At 36.5% G+C, this 27,575-nt stretch overlaps 1 protein-coding gene and 1 pseudogene across 1 annotated transcript in view; both read left to right on the top strand.

Moving 5' to 3' along the window:
- Positions 1-773: 773 nt before the first annotated feature.
- The window catches only part of RAPH1 (Ras association (RalGDS/AF-6) and pleckstrin homology domains 1), a 51,479-nt gene continuing 24,677 nt past the window's right edge, over positions 774-27,575 (top strand). Inside the window, 3 exon segments of the mRNA XM_036320598.1 lie at positions 774-893; positions 4,229-4,334; positions 5,079-5,584. Of these exon segments, the coding sequence (XP_036176491.1) occupies positions 774-893; positions 4,229-4,334; positions 5,079-5,584 (732 nt within the window).
- On the top strand, positions 10,850-16,318 carry LOC118662011 (annotated as a pseudogene).

Genomic DNA, 27,575 nt, shown 5'->3' with positions numbered 1-27,575 from the left:
ACTTCAGCACTGTGCCTCCTCTGAGTGTCCGTATGCGTTTCTCTTTCCTCCTAGTTGTAGGACTTCCACTCAGGCAGCGTTCCTGTGGTTCTGGGTGATGTCCCTTCCGTTTTTTGGTTTCACTTTTGAAGTAGTTGTTCAAAGCAGCAAACTCCAGTGTTAACCTATGCCGCCATCTTGGTTCTCTTGTGTTTTTTATTTCAATTTTAGTTCCTTGGATTTTGTAGGAACTAATGAGGAAATAAGGTAAAAGATAGATGAGGTAGAAAATGAGAATAGGATAAATTCAACAGATTGAATTAGACTTAAAATTTTGTTTTGTCTTTTCTATGAAATGCTTATGGGACTAAGCTTTTGCAAGATACATGCATATTTATATCTAAACAGATTTTTACAAAATAAATAAGGTAAGTTGCTGATTAGAGTCTTCTGGAATTTTTCACAGTGGTGTTGGGGTATTTTAGAATCTATTAGTGAAGAGAACTGATCTGCTGTTATCCTCTAATTAATGGGAGTCATCTGCAATTTTTAAATTATTGCTACTTGTGATTCTGGTCATAATTTGATACTGCTCATTCTTTCACATTTTTCTAAAATTTGAGACTTAATCACTCCTTTCTACTCACTTGTCAACCCTGTTTCCAGTCATCACTTTTAATTTACTTCCTAGTTTTGAAGGTTTGACCCCAGAGAGTTGTAGTATATATCAGAACATATACTGCATACTTTTCCAAGTTTATCCTGTAACTATTCTACACAAATGTCTGTTTCAGATGGAGCAGCTATCAGATGAAGAAATTGACCATGGTGCTGAAGAAGACAGTGACAAAGAAGATCAAGATCTGGACAAAATGTTTGGAGCCTGGCTGGGGGAGCTAGACAAACTCACTCAGGTTAGAAGTAGTGCTTGGAAAACTGGTTGAGGATTTTAAGTCATCACCGTGTGCTAAAAGTTTACAGTATAATCATAAGGATATGGTGGATATAGGTTACATTTTAAAATATTGCTATAAAAATAAAATGTCCAAAACATTAACAAGTGAATAAATGTTATAGGACAAGATATTATCTTCTCTGGTTATTTGAAGGAGTTTTAAAATATACTTGTGACTGACTGAAGTTCTGTTTATCTACAGGGATTACTTACAATCTCTTTCATAAATTGAGATTGCTGGCTAGAAAGCTGTAAAGCCTAAAATTTTAAAGTCTAAATTTTAGCATATCCTATTTCATAATTTAGTGAATTTTTGAATACTTTACAGCATAAATAATATCTTCACACATGAAAATATTTTCTATTACATGATTGCAGAGTATTGATAAAATTTCATTCCCAGCTGCATTTTAAAACAGTGGAAAAGCCTTTTTGTTTAGTTTTCTTGTATCATGAGTTTTTTGTTTTATTTATTCTTTTTATTTAAAGAATGACCTTATCCTCTAAACCAGGTCACTTTTATAATAAAAGGGTATTCTGTTACTATCCCAGTTGATATATTATATTCAATATATATATAAAGATGGTTATGTTTATTAAAACAACTTTAACTTCATATCATTGAGAACATTAGAACAAAAATATTTTCATTCATCCTTAATATCTCTTGGAAGAACTTTTATGTAAAATTACTTAAATTTGAGATTCCTTAACCAGTAAAAAATTGGGAAGTAAGCTGGAAACTTAAAGTACTGGTTTGTTCCTCTCTGTAACAGTCTGTAATTGAAACTGATAAACTCTTCACATAATTCTAAGAGTAATTCTAAAATGGATCGTTTTGAAAAGCAGACATGTTTGTGACCATAATCTGTTAATGTTCAATTTTCAGGATCTCAAAAGAATCATTCCTTTCACTTCACTAGGTTTCACTTCTACTAGGATCTCAAAAGAATCATTCCCTTCATCTCCAATCAGGAGAAATAAAATACTTGTTGAGAGAAAGGTCTTTCTTATATCTGTAATTGTGAACCCATTTCAGTTTAATTCTTACATTTTTTAAAAAGGTGATTTTGGTGTAGAGATGATGACTAGGCTATGCATTTCTATGCGGAGGAGAAAAAGGAATGAGGAAGCAAAATGAAGGAAATCGAAAATGATAATATGTGCCAGCTGGCATGTGTGGGGTTGCTTTGACTGTATGGTTTTATTACTCATATTTGGGAAGGGAGCCAAAAAGAGAAAAGACAGGTAAGTATAACTCCAGCTGCTCTAGGTGGAGCAGTACTCCATGCTACTCCATTTCAGGTGGGCTTCTACTGGTTCAGTGCCTTTTATTCTTCTTTATACTTTAAATCCCCAGATTTCTAAATGTAAAGAGCCACTCACCACAAAAGTTGGCTCCTAACTAGTGCTGTGACTGTTCTTTTTATTATACAAATCTGTCTTTAGAGAGAAAGATTTAAAAAAACTCTTGTGTAATGTGGCTCACTGCTAACAGTTGTGTTTTAACACTTCAGAAAGTTTCAAAAACTTTTACTAAGTTAGTGGCTAAACTTCAAGTTTTTTAATTTATTATTTTAGTTCACTACAATGTGTCATCTGTGTGCCTCTATCACACATACAATGTTAATGGGATTTTCAATTTTATATTAAGTCAGGTTTAAGTTTTAAGTGGTTGGTGTCTCTTCTGAAATCATTTGCAAAATTTGTGTGTATTTGCGTTTTTCTGGAAGGTACATATAGCATATAGCTTTTTTCAAATACTCAATGACCTCCCTCCCCCCCCCCCCCCCCCCCAGAGAAAAGTTAAAAACCACCCTACTAGATTACGAATTTCTTGACATCAAGGAGTATTTCTTTCTCTTTCCCTTGTTGTCCCAGCAGCATGGACACAGCAGACAATTATAACAAATGTCTATTTACTTAAACTGGTAAATAGATTGATTTTTAATATGTCCTCAATTATATTCAAGTTATTTTACAGTAAACATTACCTATCTATTAGTCTTCATTTCCACTGAGAGAAGGAGGCTTAGAATTAAATTGCAGCAGAGACGTACGTTTGAGATTAAAGGACAATTTCCTGGCTGTTTTGTGCAATTTTGAAATAAGGCACTGAATGGTCATTAATGTCCTTCATATGATAGTTTTAAAACCAGTATGGACACTTTCTGAATGGATTTGTTTTATCTTGAGATAAATGAATAAAGTAGATAGCATTCTACTCTAATTCCACGATTCTACTCTCCAGCATTCTCCTTTATTTGAAATCTATTTGATAATTCTAGGTAGAGACTAACGTTTTAAAAGACTAATCCCAATATTTGTAAATTTATTTAAATAAATGCTGTATATCTACCTACCTTTACCCTGAATTTCTCTGTTTCTCTTATTTTCCTTATTATAGAAAGTTTAGAAAAAGTATCATTTTAAAAGGTGGTGAGATAACTTACAAGATACCCAAACATGAAGTATAGTATAATTCTAGACTTTGCACAAGCAGTGTAGCTGGGTTACTGTGTGCCCTCATAGAATTTGAAAAGAACAAGGATATTTAATTATTGTTTAAAGTTGTAGCTACTCTGTTAAGATCTTGAGTGACACTAATTTTGAGTCTAGAAATGTACCGTATCTTCAGGGTCTATCATGCCAGGAAGGACGCTATGCTGGACCTAAAACAAATTACTTTGAAGAAAGAGATAACAGAATTATCTGCATCATTTCTTCCTATTTATCTTACCATGCCCATATTCATATAACTAGTTTTATAGTGAATTTATGTAATATGAACTTAGTCTCTATACTTGATGTATTTGGAAAAATATGTATGACATTCTCAAGTGCCTTCAGTAAGATTATTATCTAAAAATTTAAAAAAAGTATAACCAAAATAATATGAAAACAAAAACTTTGGTTTTATTACCTATTCTATAACAATTCACTTAATCATTAAAACAAACTATTTGTTGTTGTTGTTGTGGTTAATCATCTCCTGAGGATATTTTTCCATTGATTTTTAGGGAGAGTGGAGAGAGAGGGAAAGACAGAGAGAAACATCAATGTGACAGAAACATCGATTGGTCGCCTCCTGCATGAGCCCCAGCAGGGCCTGGGCCTGGGAGTAGCCTGCAACCAAAATATGTTCCCTTGCCTGGAATCAAACCCAGGACCCTTTGGTCCACAGGCTGATGGTCTATCCACTGAGCCGAACAGGCCAGGGCAAACTGTATCTTTTTATATAATTGAAGTGTGGATATAATATGACTTATCAAACTTTCTTTTTTCTTTTTAAAGAGTTTGGATTCTGACAAGCCCATGGAACCAGTAAAAAGATCTCCTCTTCGCCAAGAAACAAACATGGCCAATTTTTCTTACCGCTTCTCCATATACAACTTGAATGGTAAGATGTAATTGGAAATAAAATGTAAAATAGTGTACTAAATTATATAACGTAAGAGCAGTGCAGCTACAATACCAAGTAGCTCAACAAGAAATGATATGCATAAGTTGACTGAGTTCTTATATTTCTTGATTTGTTTATTACTATTTCAAATGATCACAGAAAAAAACAAACTGGAACATAACTAAAATAGTTTTCTAGTTGAGTTATTAATAATTACAAAGTATATACTCAGGTGGAACCTAAATTCCAGTGAAGTTAGTTGTTAGTAATTTTAAAATCAGCCCTCTGGCCTTTATTTAATGCCCTCTACCAAGTCAACTTTATAGTGTTTGAAATTGATATTTCAATCTGTAACTTTTTAGGCCTTACATTTCTTTTTATGCCCTCAACTTTTTAGGTAACATCTCTACCAGGGCATTGATAATATTGACAACTTAGATCCTCTGATAAAAAGTTGCATTATGGATGAGGCTAAAAGTAGGAACGGTGTACAATTTTTGCATTATTTTTACTTTCAACTTATAATTGTGTTCTCTGATGGCTAAAAATCTTAAAAGATGGACTGTTTGCTTCTAAAAATTTCTCTTAAAAACCTGTTAGAAATACTATATTTGAGAGGCTTTAGGACCAATAGGATGAATTTTTTTGCTTCTTTCCCTGCATTCATTAACTGATTTATAATAGAATGTATACATTCTGATTCAGTTGTTCTGGAAACATCATGTATATTGTTCATTGCAGAAGCTCTGAGTCAGGGAGAAACTGTGGATCTGGATGCCCTGATGGCCGATCTTTGCTCAATAGAGCGGGAGCTCAGCAGTATCGGTGCAGGAAATAGTAAGCGTCAAATTGCAGAAACAAAAGCCTCTCAGAAATTACCTCCTAGCCGACATACAACAAAGCATGGCACCTTGAAAGGATTGTCTTCTTCATCTAATAGGATTACTAAACCATCACATGCCAACTACTCCCTGGAGGATATTACTGCACAGTTAGACCAGGCCTCTTTGAGCATGGATGAGGCTGCTCAGCAATCTGTACTAGAGGATGCTAAGCCCTTAGTAACTAATCAGCACAGAAGAACGGCATCAGCGGGCACGGTGAGTGATGCTGAAGTGCGCTCTATGAGTAACTCCACTCGCTCCAGCATCACTTCTGCAGCTTCCAGCATGGACTCTTTGGATATTGATAAAGTAACGCGCCCTCAAGAACTGGAGTTGACACATCAGGGGCAGCCAATTACTGAGGTAGGTAGATGAAATGGGTTTTTTTTGCTATTTTAGTACTAAAATAGAAAACTAGTTTTTAAATATAGTTTTAAATAACTTTCTTATTTTCTCTACATTTAAAATTTATCAAGGATACCTCTGAGCTAAGTTTTAAAATCATTGCAAAAGGAGTATATTACCAACTATGGCAATGTCACAAAGAAGAATAAGAGGATAGTATTTAGTTTCTTCATTTTTATTCTTGTGACTATTTTGAATTGTTTGAATTGATGTTACCTGTTTCACATTAATAAAAAAAAAAACTTGAAATATACCCGGCCAGCATGGTTCAGTGGTTGAGCTATGAACCAGGAGGTCATCGTTTGATTCCAGATCAGGGTACATGCCCGGGTTGCGGGCTCAATCCCCAATGTGGGGCATGCAGGAGGCAGCCGATCAATGACTCTCTCTTATCATTGATGTTTCTATCTCTCTCTCCTTCCCTCTTCCTCTCTGAAATCAATAAAAATATATTTTAAAGGAAAAAAAACCCACAAAATCTCGAAATGTGTTGTTGTTTTTTTGACATTTGCAAAGTTAGTATGGCTCGTAAGCTGATAATAATTGCTTAATATGTATTTATTATAAATTAACAACTTAAGAAATTTCTTAAGACTCATATTCCCATTGTAGTCCTCCAAGATTCTAGTTTTTAGGGTTCACTGAACTTTATTATGAAAGAGTCAGTGTGGTATAGTGCAAAGAGCCACTGGGCTTGGAATCAGAAAACTCAGTTCCAAGTGTTTGCCACTCACTATCCATAGAACCTAAGTGAGTTTATCCAACATCTGTGAACATCAATTTCTCAAAGTAAGAGGGAGCTAAGGGTACATGGTCTGTCCTCTTGTACAGTGGTTCGGAGTCAAAAGGATATAATATACATGAACAGATTTTTAAAGATGAAGTGGTTTATTTTTGTTTTGTTTTTGTTTTTGTTTTTTTTTAAATATATTTTATTGGTTTTTTACAGAGAGGAAGGGAGAGAGACAGAGAGCCAGAAACATCGATGAGAGAGAAACATCGATCAGCTGCCTCCTGCACATCTCCCACTGGGGATGTGCCCGCAACCCAGGTACATGCCCTCTACCGCAATCGAACATGGGACCCTTCAGTCTGCAGGCTGATGCTCTATCCACTGAGCCAAACCGGCTTTGGCAAGATGAAGTTTTTCTTGATGAACGATGAGGGTAAAGAATAGATTTGTGATAAAAATAAGTTTGGAAAAAACAGAGTTTAGTTTTACTGACGGTGAATTCTTGTGGGTTTTTTTTTCATCAAGAAGGCAATTTTGTTATAGGGTAGCAAAAATAAAACCAGCCTTCCATTCACTTTGTATTTACAATGTCCTCTATAAAAGGTAAAATAATCTATTCATAAATAATCAAAAGTAAACCTTATAAAACATTGTTTAAGGAATTGCACAGAAATGTAAAATTTACACCTATTGACAGTATTGATTTTCCCCCCATTGATTTAATTTATTAGATTACTTTTCATCACTCGGCAACTCCATTTATCTAGCTTTGTTCTAGGTAATGTGGAGCACAAAGGAGGTTTGGAGATAAACGAGTTTTATTGTTTCTAAGGAAATATGTCACTTTATCATGGTGGTTTGGAGATAAATGAGTTTTATTGCTTCTAAAGAAATATATCAGTTTAAAGAATAAACATTTATTTAAAATGAAACTTAAAGTGATAGATATTCTGTAGAGAACTTTAAAACTGATTTCTACCTTATGATACCTGGGGATTACATTTAGCACCAGCTATTTATTAATATGTGTCATTTATGTATTTTAGATTTACCTATTGGGAAATGACCAATATTTTACTGGGGATGTGCTTTCTTGGTTTTCCTGTGTTTTATATATTGATATTCCTTCTTTCCAATCAGATTATTTTTAATTGAGTCAAGATGCATGGAAACAGGTTAATCATTCAGGGTGTGTGTGTGTGTGTCCATGTGTCCATCTATAACATACCCTCATTATAAAAGTTCAAACAATGAAAGAGCAAATGAAGTGAAAAGTCCTCTCCCAGCAAACACTTCACATGGTATCCAGTGGTATCCATGAGCAAGGAAACCAACGTTCAGTGGTTTTATGTTTAACGTATGGCTTTAATACAAGGTTTGGTGAGTAAATGAAGAATCATACAAGAAAGGGAGTTAAGGTCTTCTCTATTCAGCCTGTTCTTTTTGCCTTTCCCAGATGGGTAGAAAAGTAATTTGCTGCTTTTGGAATTGCACAGAAATGTAAAAAGTATACTTTTTCTAGATGTAGTTTGTTCTGATTCAAGTCAAGAAAACTAAGGGAGTCTATTACTAGGTCCCAAATCCTTATTCCCACACTCATACACAATTTTTAAAAAAACATTAGTTTGGTAAGCGTGGAGCTCAAAGAGTCAAATGGTTCTATAAGATTTGTAAAAAACACTGCTGTGTATACACACACACACTTTTTGCCCTCCAACTCCAACCTTTCTCCCAGTTGATTAAATTTCATACTTATTTCAAACAAAATTAGTATTCTACTAATTTCATCTTAAATTGTTTCTATCTTTTGGAATCTTTACGCTAGGATCATTCTGAGGTCTTTCTCCAAAGCAGATTCTTCCAGCCTTGCCTGGAGGGCATATGCCGGCTCCCAGTGCTTTAGCAGCCCATTGGGAAAAGAAGGCTTGCGAAGTGGGATGGTCCTCAGTGTTCAGTACGTGATCTTCCATGTAATCCTAGGTCAGGGTTTCTTAACCATAAGTTTATTGACATTTAGGGCTAGAAAATTCTTCATTGTGAGGAGCTCTCCTGTGCATGGTAGGATGTTGAGCAGCATCCCTGCCATCTACCCACTAGGTGCCAGTTGTACACACACACCCTCCAGTTGTGACAACTCAATATGTCTTCAAACATTACTACATGTTCCCTGTAAGGCAAAATTGCCCTCATTTGAGAATCACTGCTTTAAGTTCAGAGTTAGTAGCAGATCTGAGCCCTTTTATTCATGGAAGATGATCTTGGGTTTTCCTTCCCTTGAATTCATTTACTAGAAACTTAATAAATCTAGAATGTTTTCAAGCAATATTGTTTGTTGTAAATTGACCCCTGATTGGTGAGTGCATATGAATCAGTAAGATGGTGAGTGAACTTTAGAAGCTGATGAAAAGTCACAGACCTTGGCTTCCTGGTGTGCAGTGTGTAACTCTTGTAAGTTAGCATGAACACATTTTTTGAGGGGCCATGGAACCTACACTCATCATTTGTTATTAGGGGCCCAGTACACAAATTTGTGCACCTTGAAAGGAACTGTGGGCTGCGAGGCTGTGGTGGGCACAGGGGTGGGTCTCAGCCCATCCTCGGCTCCCCCGCCCAGCCCCTCCGGCCTTAGCCCCCAGTCCCCTCTCTGCCAGCAGCCCCGCTCCCACCACCACTGCTCCCATGCAATGATGGCACCAGCCCCACTTGCACCCACTGACAGCGCAGAGTGGTTGGGGCCAGCGCTAGCATCGGTGCAAGCCGGTGCCGTCAGCAGGTGCGAGTGGCAGCTGCTTCCCTGATTGCCCCTCAGGAGCAGGGGAAGGTGGAGAAGCCCTCAGGGGCGATCAGGGCCAGCCGCCGCCACTTGCACCCACTGACGGCACTGAGCAATCGGGATCAGCACTGGGTGCCAGCAGTGGGTGCGAGCAGTGGCTCTGGTGCCAGCAGCAGGTGCGAGCACCAGGCGGGACTGTGGCATGTGGAAGCAAAGAATTTTCAGTAACCACCAGAGGTGAGCCCTGCCTTCATCTGGCGCCCCCGCTCACCACCTCCACCATCCTGCTACAGCTGATGCCTGCCATGTTCTGCACTCTGCGGCCTTCTGCATGTTCCGCACATGCCCGCTGGCGGTCAGCGCACGTCATAGCCGCGGGTTGTTCAGTCGTTCCGTTGTTCAGTCCATTTGCATATTAGGGTTTTATATATATAGATAAAACCTCAGAAGTTTGATCAGGAGATTGGGAGTTCAATCGTTCACTGTGATGTGCGCTGACCACCAAGGGGTGGCGCAGAACAAAGGAGGCCTTAGCCAGCAGCTGGCAGCCGGGGAAGGGAGGCCCAGCCAGCAGCCAGAATGTCCCGATCAGCCCTGATTACCGGCCAGGCCTAGAGACCCTATCTGTGCACGTATTTTGTGCATTGGACCTCTAGTATATAGATAATGTACTACTGGTTCCTGTGGAGCAGGAATTTTTTCTAGCCAGGTGATTTCTGTACTTATCCCACATGATCTCTTTCTCTTAACAATGGTTGGTCCAAAAAAGACCACTGGTGGGCTGTATAGATATCTTCTGAAGATAGGTACGTCTCATGCTAATGCACTGTCTTTGTCTTCCTATAGAACTAAGTAAGCCTGGTGCCAAGCTCTTCATTAGATTCCACATATGAGTGAGATCAGCAGTGAATATCAATCTGAACCAGAGATTGCTGCTGGTTGGTGAATAAAGGAGGGAATCTGAGAATTAACTGCATTCTTAAATGCTTTTAATCAGTCCTCCTGCCTTTAGTTTCATCTTCACTTCTCTGCTTCTGGAGAATTTTAAGATTACATAATGTAAATTGGGGTGCTCCTCTGCTTTTCTCCAGCACTGGCTTAGCATTCAGCTTTCCTTAGGCCTGCTGAGTTGGTTACCACTCTGCCATATGATTTCTAGCTTGCAAAATTTTGTCTTTTTTCTCTTTCTTTACTTTTGTTGGAATACTGTGCTTCCAGGCACTTCAGATATGTTATCTCATTTAAGCCTTCCAATATCCCTTTGGTAGGGGCATTATTCTAAAGAAGAGATTAATTAACTGAGAAATCTGTATTTGAATTGCAAAACTAAACTTTTGCCTTTCAATTTTTATCAATATCTTAAAAATAAAGTGAAGCTGATTATTAAAAATGATTATTTCCAGAATGTTAAAGAATGTTTTAGCATAAAAATATTTTCCATGGATAAATGTAAAAATGAATTCTAGAATAATTTCAATCAGTGTTTTTTTATTTTTTAAATTTATCTTTATTGTTGAAAGTATTACAGATATCCCCTTTATCCCCACCCCCCCCCCCTCCCGTTAACCCCACCATTCTGCTCCCGGCTCGTCCCCAGGCCTTCACCACAATATTGTCTGTGTCCATGGGTTATGCATATAAATTCTTTGGTTAATCTTTTCCCACACCCACCCCTCTGAAATATGTCAGTCTGTTGCATGCTTCAATGTCTCGGGATCTATTTTGTTTGCCAGTTTATTTTATTAATTTGATTCCATATATGAGTGAGATCATGTATTACTTGTCTTTCTCTGACTAACTTATTTCTCTTAGCATGATACTCTCCAGGTCCTTCCATGCTAGCTCAAAGGGTAGGAGATCCATGTTTTCCTCAAATGTATAGGCATTATTATTAAATGAAATCTCTCATGGATACACTGTTGTAACTAGTATAATATTCAGCATAGTATATCATAGCTTCAGTGCAATTCCTCCACTTCTTTTACTTGTCAGAACTATTTCAAGAATTAATGTGTGCAGAAATTTTGAGGTATTAGAAAGAAAACAGCAATTGTATTTATTGTAGCATCAGGGGGAAAACCTAAAGGCATTGAAGTCCACTGAATTATATTCTTAGCGAACAACCTTTTGGTCTGGAGTATTAACTGGGTAGGAGGGAAGCACAAGGCTTTCTGAAATTTTGAGGCCTGCATATATAAAAGATTGGGGTTGTTAATTGATTTCTCAATTGTTGCCGCTACATTTCTCTTAAAAGCCTGATGGCTATGTTTCTACATCTCACAGAAATTCATTCACATGTACCAGCGTGGTGTTTAATTTCAGATTTTGCTGACCTAGCCTAGTGAGGTTAATAGGAAAGAATAGGTATCAAGTGGAAGAAGAGCTTAGATTTGGCAAAAGCCAGGGGAATTGTCTAGGTCTCACTCACAAACATTTTTCAAACACATGAATTATCCCAATCAACTCTGGCATAAATGCTCTGATTCTTTTTGTGTGTATTACTTAGAAATCTGTGCAATTTTCCTCCTTTGAGGAGGTAAAATCGTATCTTTATTTGGTTTTAGGTCACTTTGTTTTTTTAAGTTGTGTTGTGGAGGGCTAGTAAAGGACCCTTTTTGAACAAGAATAGAAATATATCCATCTGTTTTTTAAATTAAGAGCAACTATAAAATACAAAAAGTTTTAAAAGCATTCAAATATTTACTGGTTAATTAATGGCCAGGAAAAGAAGAGGAATAAATAGAGGAGTGGGGGGAAAGAAACAGTAGCAGCTACTATAGTGAGTGCTTATTCTCTGTGGTGAGCATTGTGCCGTATCTTAACACTGAATCTGCCTGGTGCCTTGTGGAATGGGTACCACTGCCTCTGTTTTACAATGGATGGGACTAAGGCAGAGAGTGACTGAATATCTTTCCCAAGGATTTGAACCCAGACATTCTGGTTGTAGAGCTCATACTGCAATGCTTTGCTGCTTCATTACAGAGTTGAAGGAGAATCAAGACAAGGCTAGACTGACTGGCCAGGGCTCTCAGCTCCAGGCCTTACAGACAGGACTTGCATGGGCGGGAGAAAAAAGGCGATAAGATTTATGCAGTAACATCCCCATCTTGTGGTGGTGGTTAGTATATTCCTGAATACAGTTAAAATTTAACAACTATAAGTTATCTCTAATCTAAATGAATTGAGGTTTAAATAAAATTCAGATGAGGGCTGAATTCTAATTCTAATAGAATTCTATTTATAGCAACCTTTGGAGATAAATGCTATTATACCCCCATTTTACACATGAGGAAACAGGTTAAGTAATAAGAGTGACATTGCCAGTGAATAGCTGACCTGGGGCTAGAACTCAAGCCTCCAGCCCCAGGGTCCACATTCTTAACCATTGTGCTATGCTTTAAAAAATATTTGTGAAAAGCACATACATATGTCAATAAAAGGAATGTAAATATGCTCTATTGAAACACTAATGTGTGGTCACAAACCTCTATTCTTTCTTCCAGTTATAATCTAAGGTGTTAGCTATCAAAAGGAAGTGTCTTGTTTTGTAACTACAGTAGGTCCTCCGGTTATCCTACAGGCCTACATAACGAGATTTTTGCCATAAGTCGGAACCCACCTACATAAGCACCTACGTCACTCACAGGGAACACATACACAGCAATAATGAAGTGAAATAGTAGAAGAAATTTAAAAGAAAGATAACAATTCCTGACCTTTACTTGTGGTAAATAAATAATAAACATAAAGCACATATATACATACGTTGAAATGATGGAACTTTTCTTTTTATATAAATAAATGGGAGATGGTGACGTAACCACGAAACGACGTAAGTCGAGTCCAATGTAACCTGAGGACTGTATGACTTTGGTACAAGGCCATGTCTTGATTTATGTTTTGGCGTCTATGTTCAGATCAATGCTTTTCTATATACTAATACAAACCCCCTGCCCAAGATTCTGGCTCATAAATGCTACTACATTCTAACATGTTATAGATCAGTTCAAAAAAGTAGTAATCCACAACTTTGCAGATCTTTGTGGAGAATTTTTAAGAGATTGATGAAGAATTTGATAGTTTTATAACAAATGGAAGTTATGCGATTGGGAATGTTGAGAGCAAAATTTATGTGAGGAATCAATCCTCAAATTTCATTTTTTATTATGTGTTTTGAGCCCAGCTTTTAGATTTAAAGTAATGATGAAGAGTAAGTAAAAATTGGATTGGGGGAGATAATTTTTTGTAGGAAAGTAAATACTTTGTGGAAATGGACCCTAATTAACATGAAATAGTTTATGTCATTACATAATCCCTTTTCAGCTTTGTTAATGTAACAACATGTAATCTTTGTTTGTATGTCCTGTTTTCTATTCTTTTTTTGTCACTTTGCATACATATATTCACTTTTGATAAGGACTTGTTGAATTTCAATGACTATAATGTGCCATCATATTGTTTAACATGGTGCATAGGCAATCATCTCTTTTTGAATACTTTAGATTTAGATTTTAAACTAAATTAACCAATAACCATTTCGAAATATGGCGTGAGCTTGTGTGAGAGTCTAGAGAGTGTAGATTTTTTAAAACTTTTTATTTTGAAACAATGTCAAACTTACAAAAATGTGAAAGGATTAATACAAAGAACTCGGGAAACTCATTGCTAAGATTCACCCATTTTTAACATTGTGCCATATTTACTTTGTTGGGTTTTTTATGTACACTTTTTTTCTGAACTATTTGAGAGTTCATTGCATTTATCATGCCCCTTTAGCCCTTAATGTCAGTCTTTGTTTCCTAAGAATGAGGATATTGGCAGTATAGATTTGATAGGCCTCCTGTTGACGCGGTGATTGACAACGTGCTATAGAATATGTTTAATAAGAAAATGTAGAGGGAGGAAAGCAAAAAGAATCTTGATCTGGCCAAGCATGTGGCATGAAGACCAAAAAGAAATAGTTATTCATATATTCCATTAATGAGCACATAGGCACTGCACTGGGCTGTAAGAGATAAAACTATGAACTTGGCTATAACCATTTGAGGGCAGGAGGAACATCGTCCGGCATTGTTAGAGCTCCACTGAAGTTGCACTGATCTGAGCTTGCCACCAAGAGCCTAACAGTCACCATGATGCTGAGCATGGAAGGCAGGGAGGGTTTCATGGTGAAGGTCAGGGGCCTACCCTGGTCCTGCTCTACTGATGAAGTGATGCGCTTCTTCTCTGATCGCAAAATCCAAAATGGCACATCAGGTATTCGTTTCATCTACACCAGAGAAGGCAGACCAAGTGGTGAAGCATTTGTCAAACTTGAATCTGAAGATGAAGTGAAATTGGCTTTGAAGAAGGACAGAGAAACCATGGGACACAGATATGTTGAAGTATTCAAGTCCAACAGTGTTGAAATGGACTGGATGTTGAAGCATACAGGTCTGAATGGTCCTGATACTGCCAATGATGGCTTCGTCCTCCTTAGAGGACTCCCATTTGGCTGTAGCAAGGAGGAGATTGTTCAGTTTTTTTCAGGGTTGGAAATTATGCCAAATGGGATGACACTGCCTGTGGACTTTCAAGGGCGGAGCACAGGGGAGGCCTTTGTGCAATTTGCTTCACAGGAGATAGCTGAAAAGGCCTTAAAGAAGCACAAGGAAAGAACGGGGCACAGGTACATTGAAATCTTTAAGAGTAGCCGAGCTGAAGTCCGAACCCATTACGACCCCCCTCGAAAGCTCATGGCTATACAGCGACCCGGTCCCTATGATAGGCCAAGGACTGGCAGAGGTTATAATAGCATTGGCAGCGGGGCTGGGTTTGAAAGGATGAGGCGGGGTGCCTATGGTGGAGGGTATGGAGGCTATGATGATTATGGTGGCTATAATGATGGGTATGGCTTTGGTCTGATAGATTTGGAAGAGACCTCAATTACTGTTTTTCAGGAATGTCTGATCATAGATACGGAGATGGTGGGTCCAGTTTCCAGGGCACCACAGGGCACTGTGTACACATGAGGGGATTACCTTACAGAGCCACTGAGAATGATATTTACAATTTTTTTTCACCTCTTAACCCCATGAGAGTACACATTGAAATTGGACCCAATGGCAGAGTTACTGGGGAGGCAGATGTTGAATTTGCTACTCATGAAGATGCTGTGGCAGCTGTGGCAAAAGACAAGGCTAATATGCAACACAGATAGGTGGAGTTCTTCTTGAATTCTACTGCAGGAACAAGTGGGGGCGCTTATGATCACAGCTATGTAGAACTCTTTGAATTCTACAGCAGGGGCAAGTAGCGGTGCTTATGGTAGCCAAATGATGGGAGGGATGGGCTTATCCAACCAGTCTAGTTATGGGGGTCCTGCTAGCCAGCAGCTGAGTGGTGGTTATGGAGGTGGTTATGGTGGTCAGAGCAGTATGAGTGGATATGACCAAGTTCTGCAGGAAAATTCAAGTGACTGTCAGTCAAACCTTGCATAGGTAGAGAAGGAGCATTAAACAGCTACTACAGAAATGAAAGCTGTGCATTTATGGGAGTTGAATAGAATGGGAGGGCTGTCTAGCATATCCGATATGGTAAATGGGAAATAGATTCTGATTACTCTAGGTCAACTTTTCTTTCTTTCTCTTCCTCTCTCTCTCTCTCTCTCTTTTTTTTTTTTTTTTTTTTTAAGAAAACAAAGGTTACGTTTAATACTTTTGCATTACAGGCTTGTGATTTATGCTTACTGTAAAATGGGAGTCAGAATTGTTTTCAAGCTCAGTAATTTTGAACACTGAAATATTCAGTATTGACCGTACTGTTAAAACAATTTTCATCTTTCCTCAAGTTAGTTTATGTTGTAGGAGTGTACCTAAGCAGTAAGCATATTGAGGTTAAAGCAATTCTCTTAGGTTAAATGTTGCTCTTATACCACAAGACATTGAAAACTTTGGATGTATGTTGAGAAATATGCTTTTCTGTAAAACTCAAATATAGGAGCTCTGCGTCTATAATTCGAAGTGAAAACATTAAGATCTGGGACAATTTTGAGATGTAATACCAATTGATACTTTAGGAGTTGGGTCATGTCATTTGTATAAAATTCTGAAGCTTTGATTTAAATCTTTCCTTGTATTGTGATTTCCATTAGACATATTGTACTAAGTGAAACTTGTTAAATAAATCTTCCTTTTAAAAACTGGAAGAAAAACAAACAAACAAACAAACAAACAAACAAAAACTGTGAACTTAATACACAATGTCTTTTTGAGATTATAATGTATTATGTGAGGAGATGGGTGTCAATACAGACAACCAGCCGAAACCGGTTTGGCTCAGTGGATAGAGCGTCAGCCTGCGGACTGAAAGGTCCCAGGTTCGATTCCGGTCAAGGGCATGTACCTTGGTTGTGGGCACATCCCCAGTAGGAGATGTGCAGGAGGCAGCTGATCGATGTTTCTCTCTCATCGATGTTTCTAACTCTCTTTCTCCCTTCCTCTCTGTAAAAAATCAATAAAATATATTTTAAAAAAAATATTGCTAGTTTATAAGAAAAACAATAATATTTGTAAGTTAGTTTATAAAAAAAAAAGAAAAAATACAGACAACCAAACAAGCAATTTCAGTCAATGTGGTGAATACTGTGATAGGAAAGACAGTATTCCACCTTGGTTAAAAGGTCATTGATGACTTAGAAAATGAATTATAGACTGCATTACAACACATGGGATAAAGACTTTGGAAAAGAAAGATGTATGCTAGATGGTAGGGGATTGAAGGATAAGTGGAGGAGATACACTATAGCTGAGTTCAGGAAATTTGGCAGTGAAAAGGAAAATAGAGTTTAAGAGGAGGAGGGAACCCAGAAGACTTGATTATTTTTTGTCCTTCCTGCAACCAAAAAGCTGGACTAGTTGAGTATTAGAGGCTGAGCTATTAGAGAGGGGGGACATGAGTGGGATCTAGAACATGCTTAGCTTTGGAGAGGGGAAAGCATATTCATATAGAATTGGAGAGAATGAGAATATGGGTGTAGCTATAGGATACATTGTAGTGGTGAAGATAGATGGATGTGGTAGATGGATGTGATTTGCTTAGTTATGGAGGGAATTGAGGTCATGTGAAGAGGTGGAAGGGTAAAATTAGAAGCTTGAAGAACTTTGTAACTATTTAGAACAAACTTTGAGTGAGGAGGAAAGACAGAATGCTGACAAACATCAGTCAAGGCCCAATTGAGGTCAGAGCATGAATTGGTAATGGACACACTGTTTCTCCATAATTCTCCCTTAGAGCTCTACTTTCCAGAAGTAGAGTGAGGTTATCCTTAAATTATCAAAGGTTAGGATCATCTGGTTCTTACCTTTTTTTATTTTTGCATGCTATAATGAAAGATGCATGCAACTTTTCATTGGCATTTTATTTCAGTGATCTTTTCTCTTCCTGCATGATAATGAGAACTGCCCTTTTCCACCTCCTTTACCTATCATTTTCTTCCTTCCTGCATTTTCACAGCATGCTATTTCTCTGAGATGTCCCAGCAAGCCGGCCAAGCGTCATATTGACTTCACAGAAGAACAGGCTGAGCTGACACCTGTAAGTTCTATAAACATGTCCATGGAACTAGTTAAATATCAATGAAGAGGAATGCATTCTTCAGAACTTTTGATGATGAAACCTTATCATATACCTCAATTTTTCAATTAAAAATTAAACCAAGGTTAAAAATAAATGAGCAAAAGCAAATGAGCAACTCTACAATATGGCACCATTGAATATTAATACTTGTGGTGAGGTTATATAGGTTGTAGCATGTCTAACAGAAATTTTGTGTTGGAACCCCCAGCTGCCTCCTATCTTCCAGGACTCTAAGCTTTTTAAGAAATACTTTGCTGAACTCCTAATATTGGGTTAGGTAGTCCACCTAATACTTGGCTCCCATACCCCTCACAACCCCTGTTGTAACTGTCAGTTCTCTCCCTATTTGACTCTAAACTGTGAGAGTAAGAAATGCCTGTCTTGGTCGCCTTTGCATCTTCAGTGCCTGGCATGGTTGCAGGCTCAAAGTTGAAACCTAAAAATAATTGAATAAATGAAAGAGGGGAAGATGGAAGAGAGTAAGAAAATGGGCTAATAATAAATCAGTGAAATGGATTAAGATAAGACTAAGCCATTGACTTTGTGTTGTTAGTGATAAATGAAGGAAAATATAAAAAGGCCCCATTTAAATGAGCTCTGTACATTTTTGTTACCAGTAACATGTACCAAGGCTAAAGGCCGATTTAATGACATGCCCAAAGCAGTGTCTTTTACTTTTCTCACTCCTCCAATTGCACACCACTCTTCTCATCCATCTTGCATCTTTCTCCAGTAACCAGTTCTCCTGCCACCCCGCACCTCCTTTCTGAGGAATGCTAGAGTGATGTAGGGACTGGCACCAGTAGGAGAAGGTAGATAAGTAAGGCATTTATTGAAGGGAGAAATTTGCTGTTTCTGATTTCTAGATTTTGGGGGCGGAGGGGTCTGCAACAAATACTTGAAGCTTAGACAGAGGGAGCATGGAGATCTGGCCTCCCTCCCTGCTAGTGATTAAGCATTGAATAGCTGTCTATGATCATGTCCACCTAGTGCTTGTGGTCTCATTTTTAGATGTAACATATTTTGGAGTAACCAGCTATAATGACTATACCCCTTTTATTTTAAGATATTTAAACCTTGAAAATTTTTTAAGTGGATAACTCTTAGAGCCTTTAAATAGTTAGATATTCTTACTGATCAGAATAAGATGGGTTATTTTTTAGTGATTTGAAGTCTTGAAATAATTTGAATTTAAGGACTGATTGAGTACATCGTGTAAGATTTTTTTAAAGTTTAAACCTTACTTATATGTAGAATCTAATGAACAAAAGAAACTGACAAACAGAATAGGTCCAGAGGCATGGATACATGGAACAGAATGACAGATCTCAGAGGAGAAGGGGGTTAGGGGAACAGGAAGAGATTAACTAATGAACATATACCCGGTATGCATAGCCCATGGACACAGACAATAGTGTGGGGAAGACCTGGAGTGGGACAGGGGCTGGGTGGAGGTGGGGGAAATGGAGGACCTCTGTAATACTGTCAACTATTAAATAGCTTAAAAAAATACAGGCAGTGAAATACCATATAGCAAACCTAACTCAAGTGTAGATATGACTCAATATTAAGTTAATATTATATTCTGTTATTTGGAAGTAGTGTGTTTTATTATCTGTGACAAAAGAACTTTATGAGAGTAGATGCTGCTCTAGTATTTGTTTACGTAAATGAAAAGAATTTGTTTCAAGAATAACTTGATATACAGTTAGGTTTATAAAATATAAATTATAGAATATTTTCTATAACTCCACTTAACCGTGCCATGTATTGTTTTAAATGGTTGTTAGTAACTACATAGCATTAAAACTAATTCGGAATTATTTAGAGACGGAAGTCTGAATTACATATATATCAAAACAACTATAATTTATACTACATGAGTTTAAATACAGTTGCTTAAACTTGTAACAAGTTACTAAAACATTATTAAGGGGGAAAAGGCGGTTAGGGCTATGTTATTCGCAACCATTTTAATGAAAATATCTTAATTCCTTGAATTAATTTAACCATTTTAAGGCAACAGCACTTCTTAATATTTTACTTACATCATTCAATTGCTTTGCAAGTCCTTTACTGTGCAACACATTGTTAGTATCCTAATACAATGAATTAATAAAATTTTACTGAAAATAGGTGATTATTATTAGGCAAAATATTTATGGACATTTTTCCTCTTGGTGTGACTATCACTGAATTGTCAGAAATACTTGCAGAAGTTTTGGAAATGATGTAGTTTTATTCTCTTTTCATAAGATTATATTATTTAATGTGGGCTTTACAAGAGGAAGGAATATGTTTGTCATTAACCTTCGACACCTGTTTATTTGTGCTGTACGCACAGCACTCAAAAACACTGTCCTGGAAAAAAAACTGGCTGTGGTCTGTGCAGTGTGTGACCCATTTCCCAGAGTGAGGATCATCAGGAGTCGGCTAGACATGCCTGCTGGCATGGGTGGTATCTGTGCTCCCACCCACCCCCCCTTTTCTTTTTTTCCTCCCCTTTTAGAAAAAATTTCTTTTAGACACATTTTAGTGAGTTTAGGGGAAAGATATGAGGCTAATAATATAGAATCATTCTTTGTCTACTTTATATTTTAAACACATAAAACCTCCGCTGACTTCTATCGCCTTTTTTTTTGTTTTTCTCTTTCTGTACAAGCACTCCTATTTGGACAGGGAAACCTCCCTTCTTCTGAGAAACATTGCAGGAAAACCTTCTCATTTGCTGACCAAGGTGAAACCTCTTCTTTCCACCTGTATGTAAATATTTATTGCCTTATAGGTAGAATACAATTTCTGGGTTTGATTGCGCTCTCAGATTTCTCAGATTGTGCTTTCTTATTTCAGCACCTTTGTGCTGTACAGGAGTTTGTTTTTTTCTTACTGAAGGTAATTATTTACTGACTAATATGTTCTATTGAGAATAGAACATGTTTGCAGTAATTTACTAGTTTTTCACTGAAAATTTACTGTTGTAAATACCTAAAAGTCTTCACAAGTATATTGCACTTTTCTAGCTTAATATTGTAATTCACTTGAAAGTCTAAAAATGTTTAACTTTTACTACTAATGCTTATCTATGCTGTGAGGTTTTTTTCAGCCGACTTTGTTTTCTAATTCTTGTTTATATTATCAGCACCTCATTTAATTAAAACATTTGTTTATATAAACAGAATCTTACTTTACATTGGCTTCATCAAATTGGAAGAGAATGTTGAGTTTTAATTTCTCAGTTCTTCAATTTCAGAATAGTTTGAATTGGTCCAGCTAGATTTTCACTGGGTTGGTATTTTACATCAATTTTAAATCTTTTAGCCATTGTCATCATTAATTAAGGGAAACAGAATAAGGAAGCTGACTATAAATAGCTTTCTGCCTCTTTTTAAATAATGGTTTTATTTTATTATCTTATTTAAATAATGTAAAGTCAAGAATGTCAGACTTGGTTTTTGAAGAATATTCACAGGAATGATAGGTAATGTTTGTTAGTTATTATATCAGAGGGTATTTTTTTATTTCATTTTTTTCTTAACCGTATAAACTTGTGAAAGATGGTAAAGCTAAAATTAAAATCTCCATGAGAAGCAGCTCAAAGAGAAGATCCAAGAGTCAGCAGTAACCCTTTCTCTTGCCTGAGTTTCTCTCTCTGAAGTAGATCTAGGAATGGGTTAGAAGTAGCTTAAATATCAGGGAATGTAGAAGTCAAACCAGAGAATAGACGTGTACTTTCTCACCTTAGCAAAATTCTTTCCTTTTCCTCAGCTCTTCTCTGTTGACTGTCTCTACCTAGAATATTTACTCATAGCTTCAGCTAGCATCTCTGTTCTAGATCATATCTCTGAGAGCAACAAATTTTCAGATAGCCATCAGGCATTTCCTGTAAGATTACCAGTACCAATCCCGAAGGTCTTTAACTTCCTTGCCCTGGGACCTCACAATTTTTATTCAGAATCCTGCCATTTTCCCAGTTGCCCAGGTTTGAACCCTCTATCATTTTTGGTACCTTTCTTCTTTTTACTTACGACCTCAGCTCTAGTGAAGGACTTGCTATCTTGAGGATTTACTGAGTTCACCCTACCATTTAATTCCCATTGCCACCACCCTAAAACCAGCTCTTAATCTCTTACCAGAGCCATTACTACACTTGTCTCTTTATTCTTGCCTGTCCCTCCTCTTGTCCATTTTTTACACTGCTCACAGATTAAGTGCAACTTCTAACCATTTCCATGGCTTATTTACTCAACAAATATTTGTTGAGTCATGTGCTGTGCTAGCTATAACATTGTATAAAATGGCCATATATCCCCTGCCTCCCTCAGGAGCTCACAGTCTTCTTATGAAGGTGGATTTAAAAAACATTAACAAGCAAGCATGTAGACAAATTCTAAATCATGTTTTAAGTGCTATGAAGGAAGGCTGCATTGCCTTTAGATGGTGAAATCAGAAAAGGCCCTTCTGGTAGCATTTAATCTAAAGGTTGAAGGATGAAAAGCCATCTTGAGGGTCAAGGGAAGAGGTCCATGTAGACAGTCCCAGGGAGAACGGAGCTTGGCACGTTTGAGAAGCTGAAAGAAAAACTGGGCTGGAGCCACAATAGTCAAAAAATAAATATATATATGAGTGTCTTTATTTGGATTTGGAGAGGTAGCCAGGGAGCAGATTATTCAAGCATGCTAAGGAGTTTAATTTTTTCCCCCCTAAAACTGTTGAAGAGAATAACTTCATTCATTCAACAAATATTTACTATGTGCCACACAGCATTTACAACCCAATATGCCAGTGAACAAAAACAGTTTCTATCATAGAATGAGTGGTTCTTTGCAGGTTTTGGATAAATGCAGTCAATAACTTCTCATCTCCCTCTGCCCAAGTGATGGTGATGCCAACGGCAGCATCAGAGCCATTCCCTCCTCAGATCACATCTCCTGTTACCCCAGTGGTGGTGTTACTGGTGTATATAGTCAATATCCTGCTTTCATACAGTAAGAAATTGGAGCAGGAATGTGATTCTGTAGCATAGAACCTAAATATTTAGGGTGGGGTAGTGAATGGAGTCAAGGATGAAGTGGCAGAACTTCTAGATAATCTGAGCCACAGGGGCCTCTCAATGTCAGTGCCCTCTGTACCAGAGCACCTGGCTCTCGTGAAGCTAAAATGAGGTTATACCTCTTGGATAGCTGCTGTGTGGTCATCTGGTTCTCCCTACCCAGAGGACATGTGTCCAGGTTACTGACACACCTCTGACCTGCTCTCTTCCAAACTAGGACATTGTCACACCCAATGGTCAGTACATAGCAACACTGTGCTTAGGCCAGGGCAGCAAAAAGAATGGGTGGGGTTTTTTGTTGTTTTGTTTTCACCAATCCAGGCCAAGTGAAAATTTTTATTTTTGACAAGCAGTGTTTATTTACTGCTATCCCAAAGTTTGTGTTATAATCCTTAGGACAAAAGGAACTGTCACATTGTAGTGTAAAGAGCAAGCAGTCACTTGGTAGCTGCCAGTATAATCTTAAAAAGATTAGTCTTTTGGGGCCTTAATTTAGTGTGTGACAAGTTTCAAGGTGTTCAGATAATGTTAGTTCTCTTCTCAGTGAGAGTCATATCAATTTCATGATTTCTTTCTTTGCTTTATTTTTTTAAACTGATTTTAGAGAGAAGGGGGGAGAGAGAGAGAAACATTGATTTGTTGTTCCACTTAATTATGCACTCATTGGTTGATTCCTGTTTATACCTTTACCAGTATCAAACCCACAAAACGGTGTATTGGGACACGCTCTAACCAACTGAGCCTACACAGTCAGGACAGTTGCATGATTTCTTTAAGAGAAGTAAACTAGTTACTATTTTGGCCCTAAACAGTTTTCTAGAATAGACCACTTCATGGGCATCAAACTCTTTACTACTACAAGTTTTCTTTTAATTCTTTTAATTTACATAGCTTGTTTATTGTTATAATCTGTGAAATAAACTAGATCCCAAAGAAACTGCTAACTTCTCTTTAGCTCCGTAATTTCAATAAGATTTGTTCTGAACCCACAAAGCCTTGATAATTTCTTAGTTGAAGGAATTCCCTAGCCGTCTGTTAGCAACTGTAACTCTATAAGTATTCTGTTTTTTACACTGAAGACAATGCTCTAACACTTTGTGGCCACAGCATTGGCTTTCATTTAATCGTAAGATCTTCACTGAGTTTTTGTCCTTGATGTAAATTTGAGGAGGCTTGGCATTTGATGATTATTGATAGCCACACAGGGGTTTTTCAGGTAGAAAATAGGTTGTCTCTTGCTTTTGTAAGAGGAGGGCTAGGAAAGAAAGTTCAGTTATTATATGTGTGAGGTATCTTTTACATATATTTAGGATAGTTATGGGACAAACAGGGTGAAGAAAGGGATAGGCCAAAGATAAGGGGCAGAAGACTTAAACCCGGAGTTTGTTGGCTTTAACAGAAAGGAGAGACCATGAGATGAATAAAGCTCTGTTCTTTAACTTGAGTTGCAGATAGTAAACATAGATTTGCATTACCTTTATAAATAAACTATTGGATATCTTCTAAGTATATAATCTAAGTACATTAGGAAAGATTTATTGATCTTTCCTATATTGCACAATACTCCATAAGCTTATAACAGTTTCTTTTGTGGTTAAAAGATATGATCATGGCTTAAATAAAGTAGGTGAAATCAAACTTTCTGAGGAAGAATAAAATACTATGAATTTTGCAGTTTGATATAAACATTTTATTTCCACTTTTGCTCCAAACTCTAGAACTTAGAGGTATCTTGATTCATTGTTTCTTCAAAAAGCTCCTAGCAAGGACATTCTTGTTAATAAACTGGAGAAGAATGAACTTAAATTTCCCTAGGTTGAAATTAAGCTAGCTTTTAAATTTGAATTTGATAGTTTTAACATAGACCAATTTAAGTAAAGAGTAATATGTTAAGCAAATGGGAGAATAGCTAAATTTGGGTTTTCAAATAGCCTACCTTGCTGTTTTACCGAAAAATGGTTTCTTATTGATGGCTAGGAAATTTCATTGGTTTAATGTATGTTCATTGGTTGCATGTATCTTGTTTCTTTCTTTTTTCTTTTTTTTTTAATGGAATTTATTGGAGTCTTTGTTTCTTTAAATCTTTCTTCCAGTGTATCAGCTTTTTTCCTGTTGGCCTGTGGAGCAGAAACTGATCTGGGAGTTTAAGCTAATCTTATAATTGAAATACTTTTGATGTCATTTCTTCAAAAAATAGCACTGATTGTGTTCTAGATAGTATACTAAAAGGGGAGTTGTGAAAATAAATTTTCATAATAAAATTTATAACCAATATCAGATGTAATATTTGAATTCTTATATTTCTTTTTTGAATAGACTTTATATTTTATAGTAAAATTTAGAGGAGAGGTAAAGAGATTTCTTACATACTACTTACCGCCACACATGCATAGTCTCCATTATCACCATCTCCCACCAGAATGGTACATTTGTTACAGTTGATGGACCTATATTAACACATCATTATCACTCAGAGTCCATAGTTTATATTAGGCTTCACTTTTGCTGGTGTACATTCTGTGAGTTTGGACAAGTGTATAATGACATATATCTACTATTAGAATAGTTTCACCCCCACAAAAATTCTGTGCTCCACCTGTTCACCCCTTCCTCTACCCAACCCCCAACAACACTAATCTTTTTACTGTTTTCATAGTTTTGCCTTTTTCAGAATGTCATATAGTTGGAATGTATAGCCTTTTCAGATTGGTTTCTTTCACTTAGTGATGTGCTTTTCCATTTCCTCCATGTCTTTTCATGGCTTGATAGATCATTTCTTTTTTAGCACTGAATAATATTTTATTGTCTGGAATCAGTATAATTTATCCATTTACCTACTGAAAGATATCTTAATTGCTTACAAGTTTTGTCATTTTATAAATAATGCTACTGTAAATATCTATATGTAGGTTTTTGGGTGAAGGTAAGTGTTCAGCTCATTTGGGTAAGTGTTAAGGAGCATGATTGCTGGGTCGTATCATAAGAGCATGTCTGATTTTCTAAGAACCCACCAAAATGTCCTCCAAAGTGGTTGTACCATTTTGCATTCCCACCAGCAGTGAGAGTTCCTGTTACTCCACAACCTCAACAGCATTTGATGTTTACAGTGTTTTGAATTCTGGCCATTCTAATAGGTGTACAGTGGTATCTCATTGTTTTAATTTGCAGTTCCCTAATGACATATGATTCTGAGCATTTTTTATAGTCTTATTTGCCATATGTGTATCTTCTTGTATCTGTGTAACTCATTGTTAAGGTGTTTTGCCCATTTTTAAATTGGGTTGTTCATTTACTTGTTAGTTTTAAGAATTCTTTGTATAGTTTAGATCATAATTCTTTATCAGATATGTCTGATAAATATTTTGCAAATATTTTTCCTAGTGTATATAGCTGTCTTCTCATTCTCTTGAATATGTTTTATCCTAAAAATGTATTACGCTTTTGAGGACATCTAATTTTTTTAACTTCTGCATATTGATTATAATATAAAAGAATTTGGCCTTTTAGAAGTTCATGTTTATATTCCAAATATGCAAAGCATTGATTCTGCATACCAGTTTTTCCTCATCAGACTTTGAGATTTAAATTTATAGTAGTAATTTAGTTTTCTTATTTTATAACCTGCCTTAAGAAAAAATCTTGTTCAGATATATAATCAACAATAATTCTGTTGTTTATTTGCATAAAGTGTGGATAGGATGATTTAATCTTTTAATCAAATGAAAATATCTATAATAGTCTAAGAATTCAGTTTTATCTTACTCCTCTCCATTGTTAAAATAAAGGTCTTTGTTTTCTGTCTAATTGGGTTTACAGATAGTATTTCCAGACCTTGGTGGTTATTATGTTAATTCCCTAACTCCTTTCATTGACAAGGATCAGATTTCTGACAAACAAGCCCACTGTCTTCCCCAACCACTGGTTTTTCTCTGTTTCACAGAGTAGTGAGTAAATACTAAGCTCAAAATGAGGGGAGAAAGCCTAGAATGTGAAGAGGAAAGCAAAGCAGTTCAGAAACAGGAAAGTCAACAGAATTTAGGAGAGCAGTGAATCTCTTTTGCGGGGAGTTTTTTTACCCTGATAGCTTTAGATTTTTAATGAAGAATAACACACGGGTTGTGGTTTTTAATTAGAATCCACAGTAGATAGTGTTTGTCTGATATAATTAGGTTTTTCTTTTGTTGTTTTTTGTGTGTGTGTTTTTAAATTTTATATTAAATAAAGGAATCTACAAGCTGGTAGTTTATATTTTTCTTAGTTATTTTCCAGAGAAATCAAAGTTTAGAATTAGAAAGTAATCCTTTATAAGTACAGGTTTACTTACATGAGTTTTCAACTGGCAATTAATGCTACAGTGTACTATGGCCTATTGCTGGAAAGTGCAGGTAAGTACTGGTATTAGAGCACTATATGTTGTTTTAGGAAAAAAATAGATTAATGGTTTAAGGGTAGTTGTAGTTCTTGATAATTTTATTACTACTTATCTAAATTTTATAAAGTAGAAGTTAGTAGGAATTAAATATTTGAAAAATTATATTTAACTTAAAAATTATCAAAGAATTAATGGAAATAAATTTGAGTTTATTGACATGAGACATTGATTATATTGTGTGTTTTTTTCCAAAGCAGAGTAAAACTTATAATATACTGTAGCCTCTTCTATTTTTATTGGTATATTAATGAGAATGTACCTACATTTTTTTAATTAAGGATTTATATATGGTTGCAAATAAATTGATACTAGGATTTTTTGTTTTGTTTTGTTTTGCTATTTTTA

Source organism: Myotis myotis, unplaced genomic scaffold (assembly GCF_014108235.1).
Source record: "Myotis myotis isolate mMyoMyo1 unplaced genomic scaffold, mMyoMyo1.p scaffold_m19_p_8, whole genome shotgun sequence".
In the NCBI taxonomy this organism is placed as follows: Eukaryota; Metazoa; Chordata; class Mammalia; order Chiroptera; family Vespertilionidae; genus Myotis; species Myotis myotis.
This window is presented reverse-complemented; position numbering and strand designations above follow the sequence as displayed.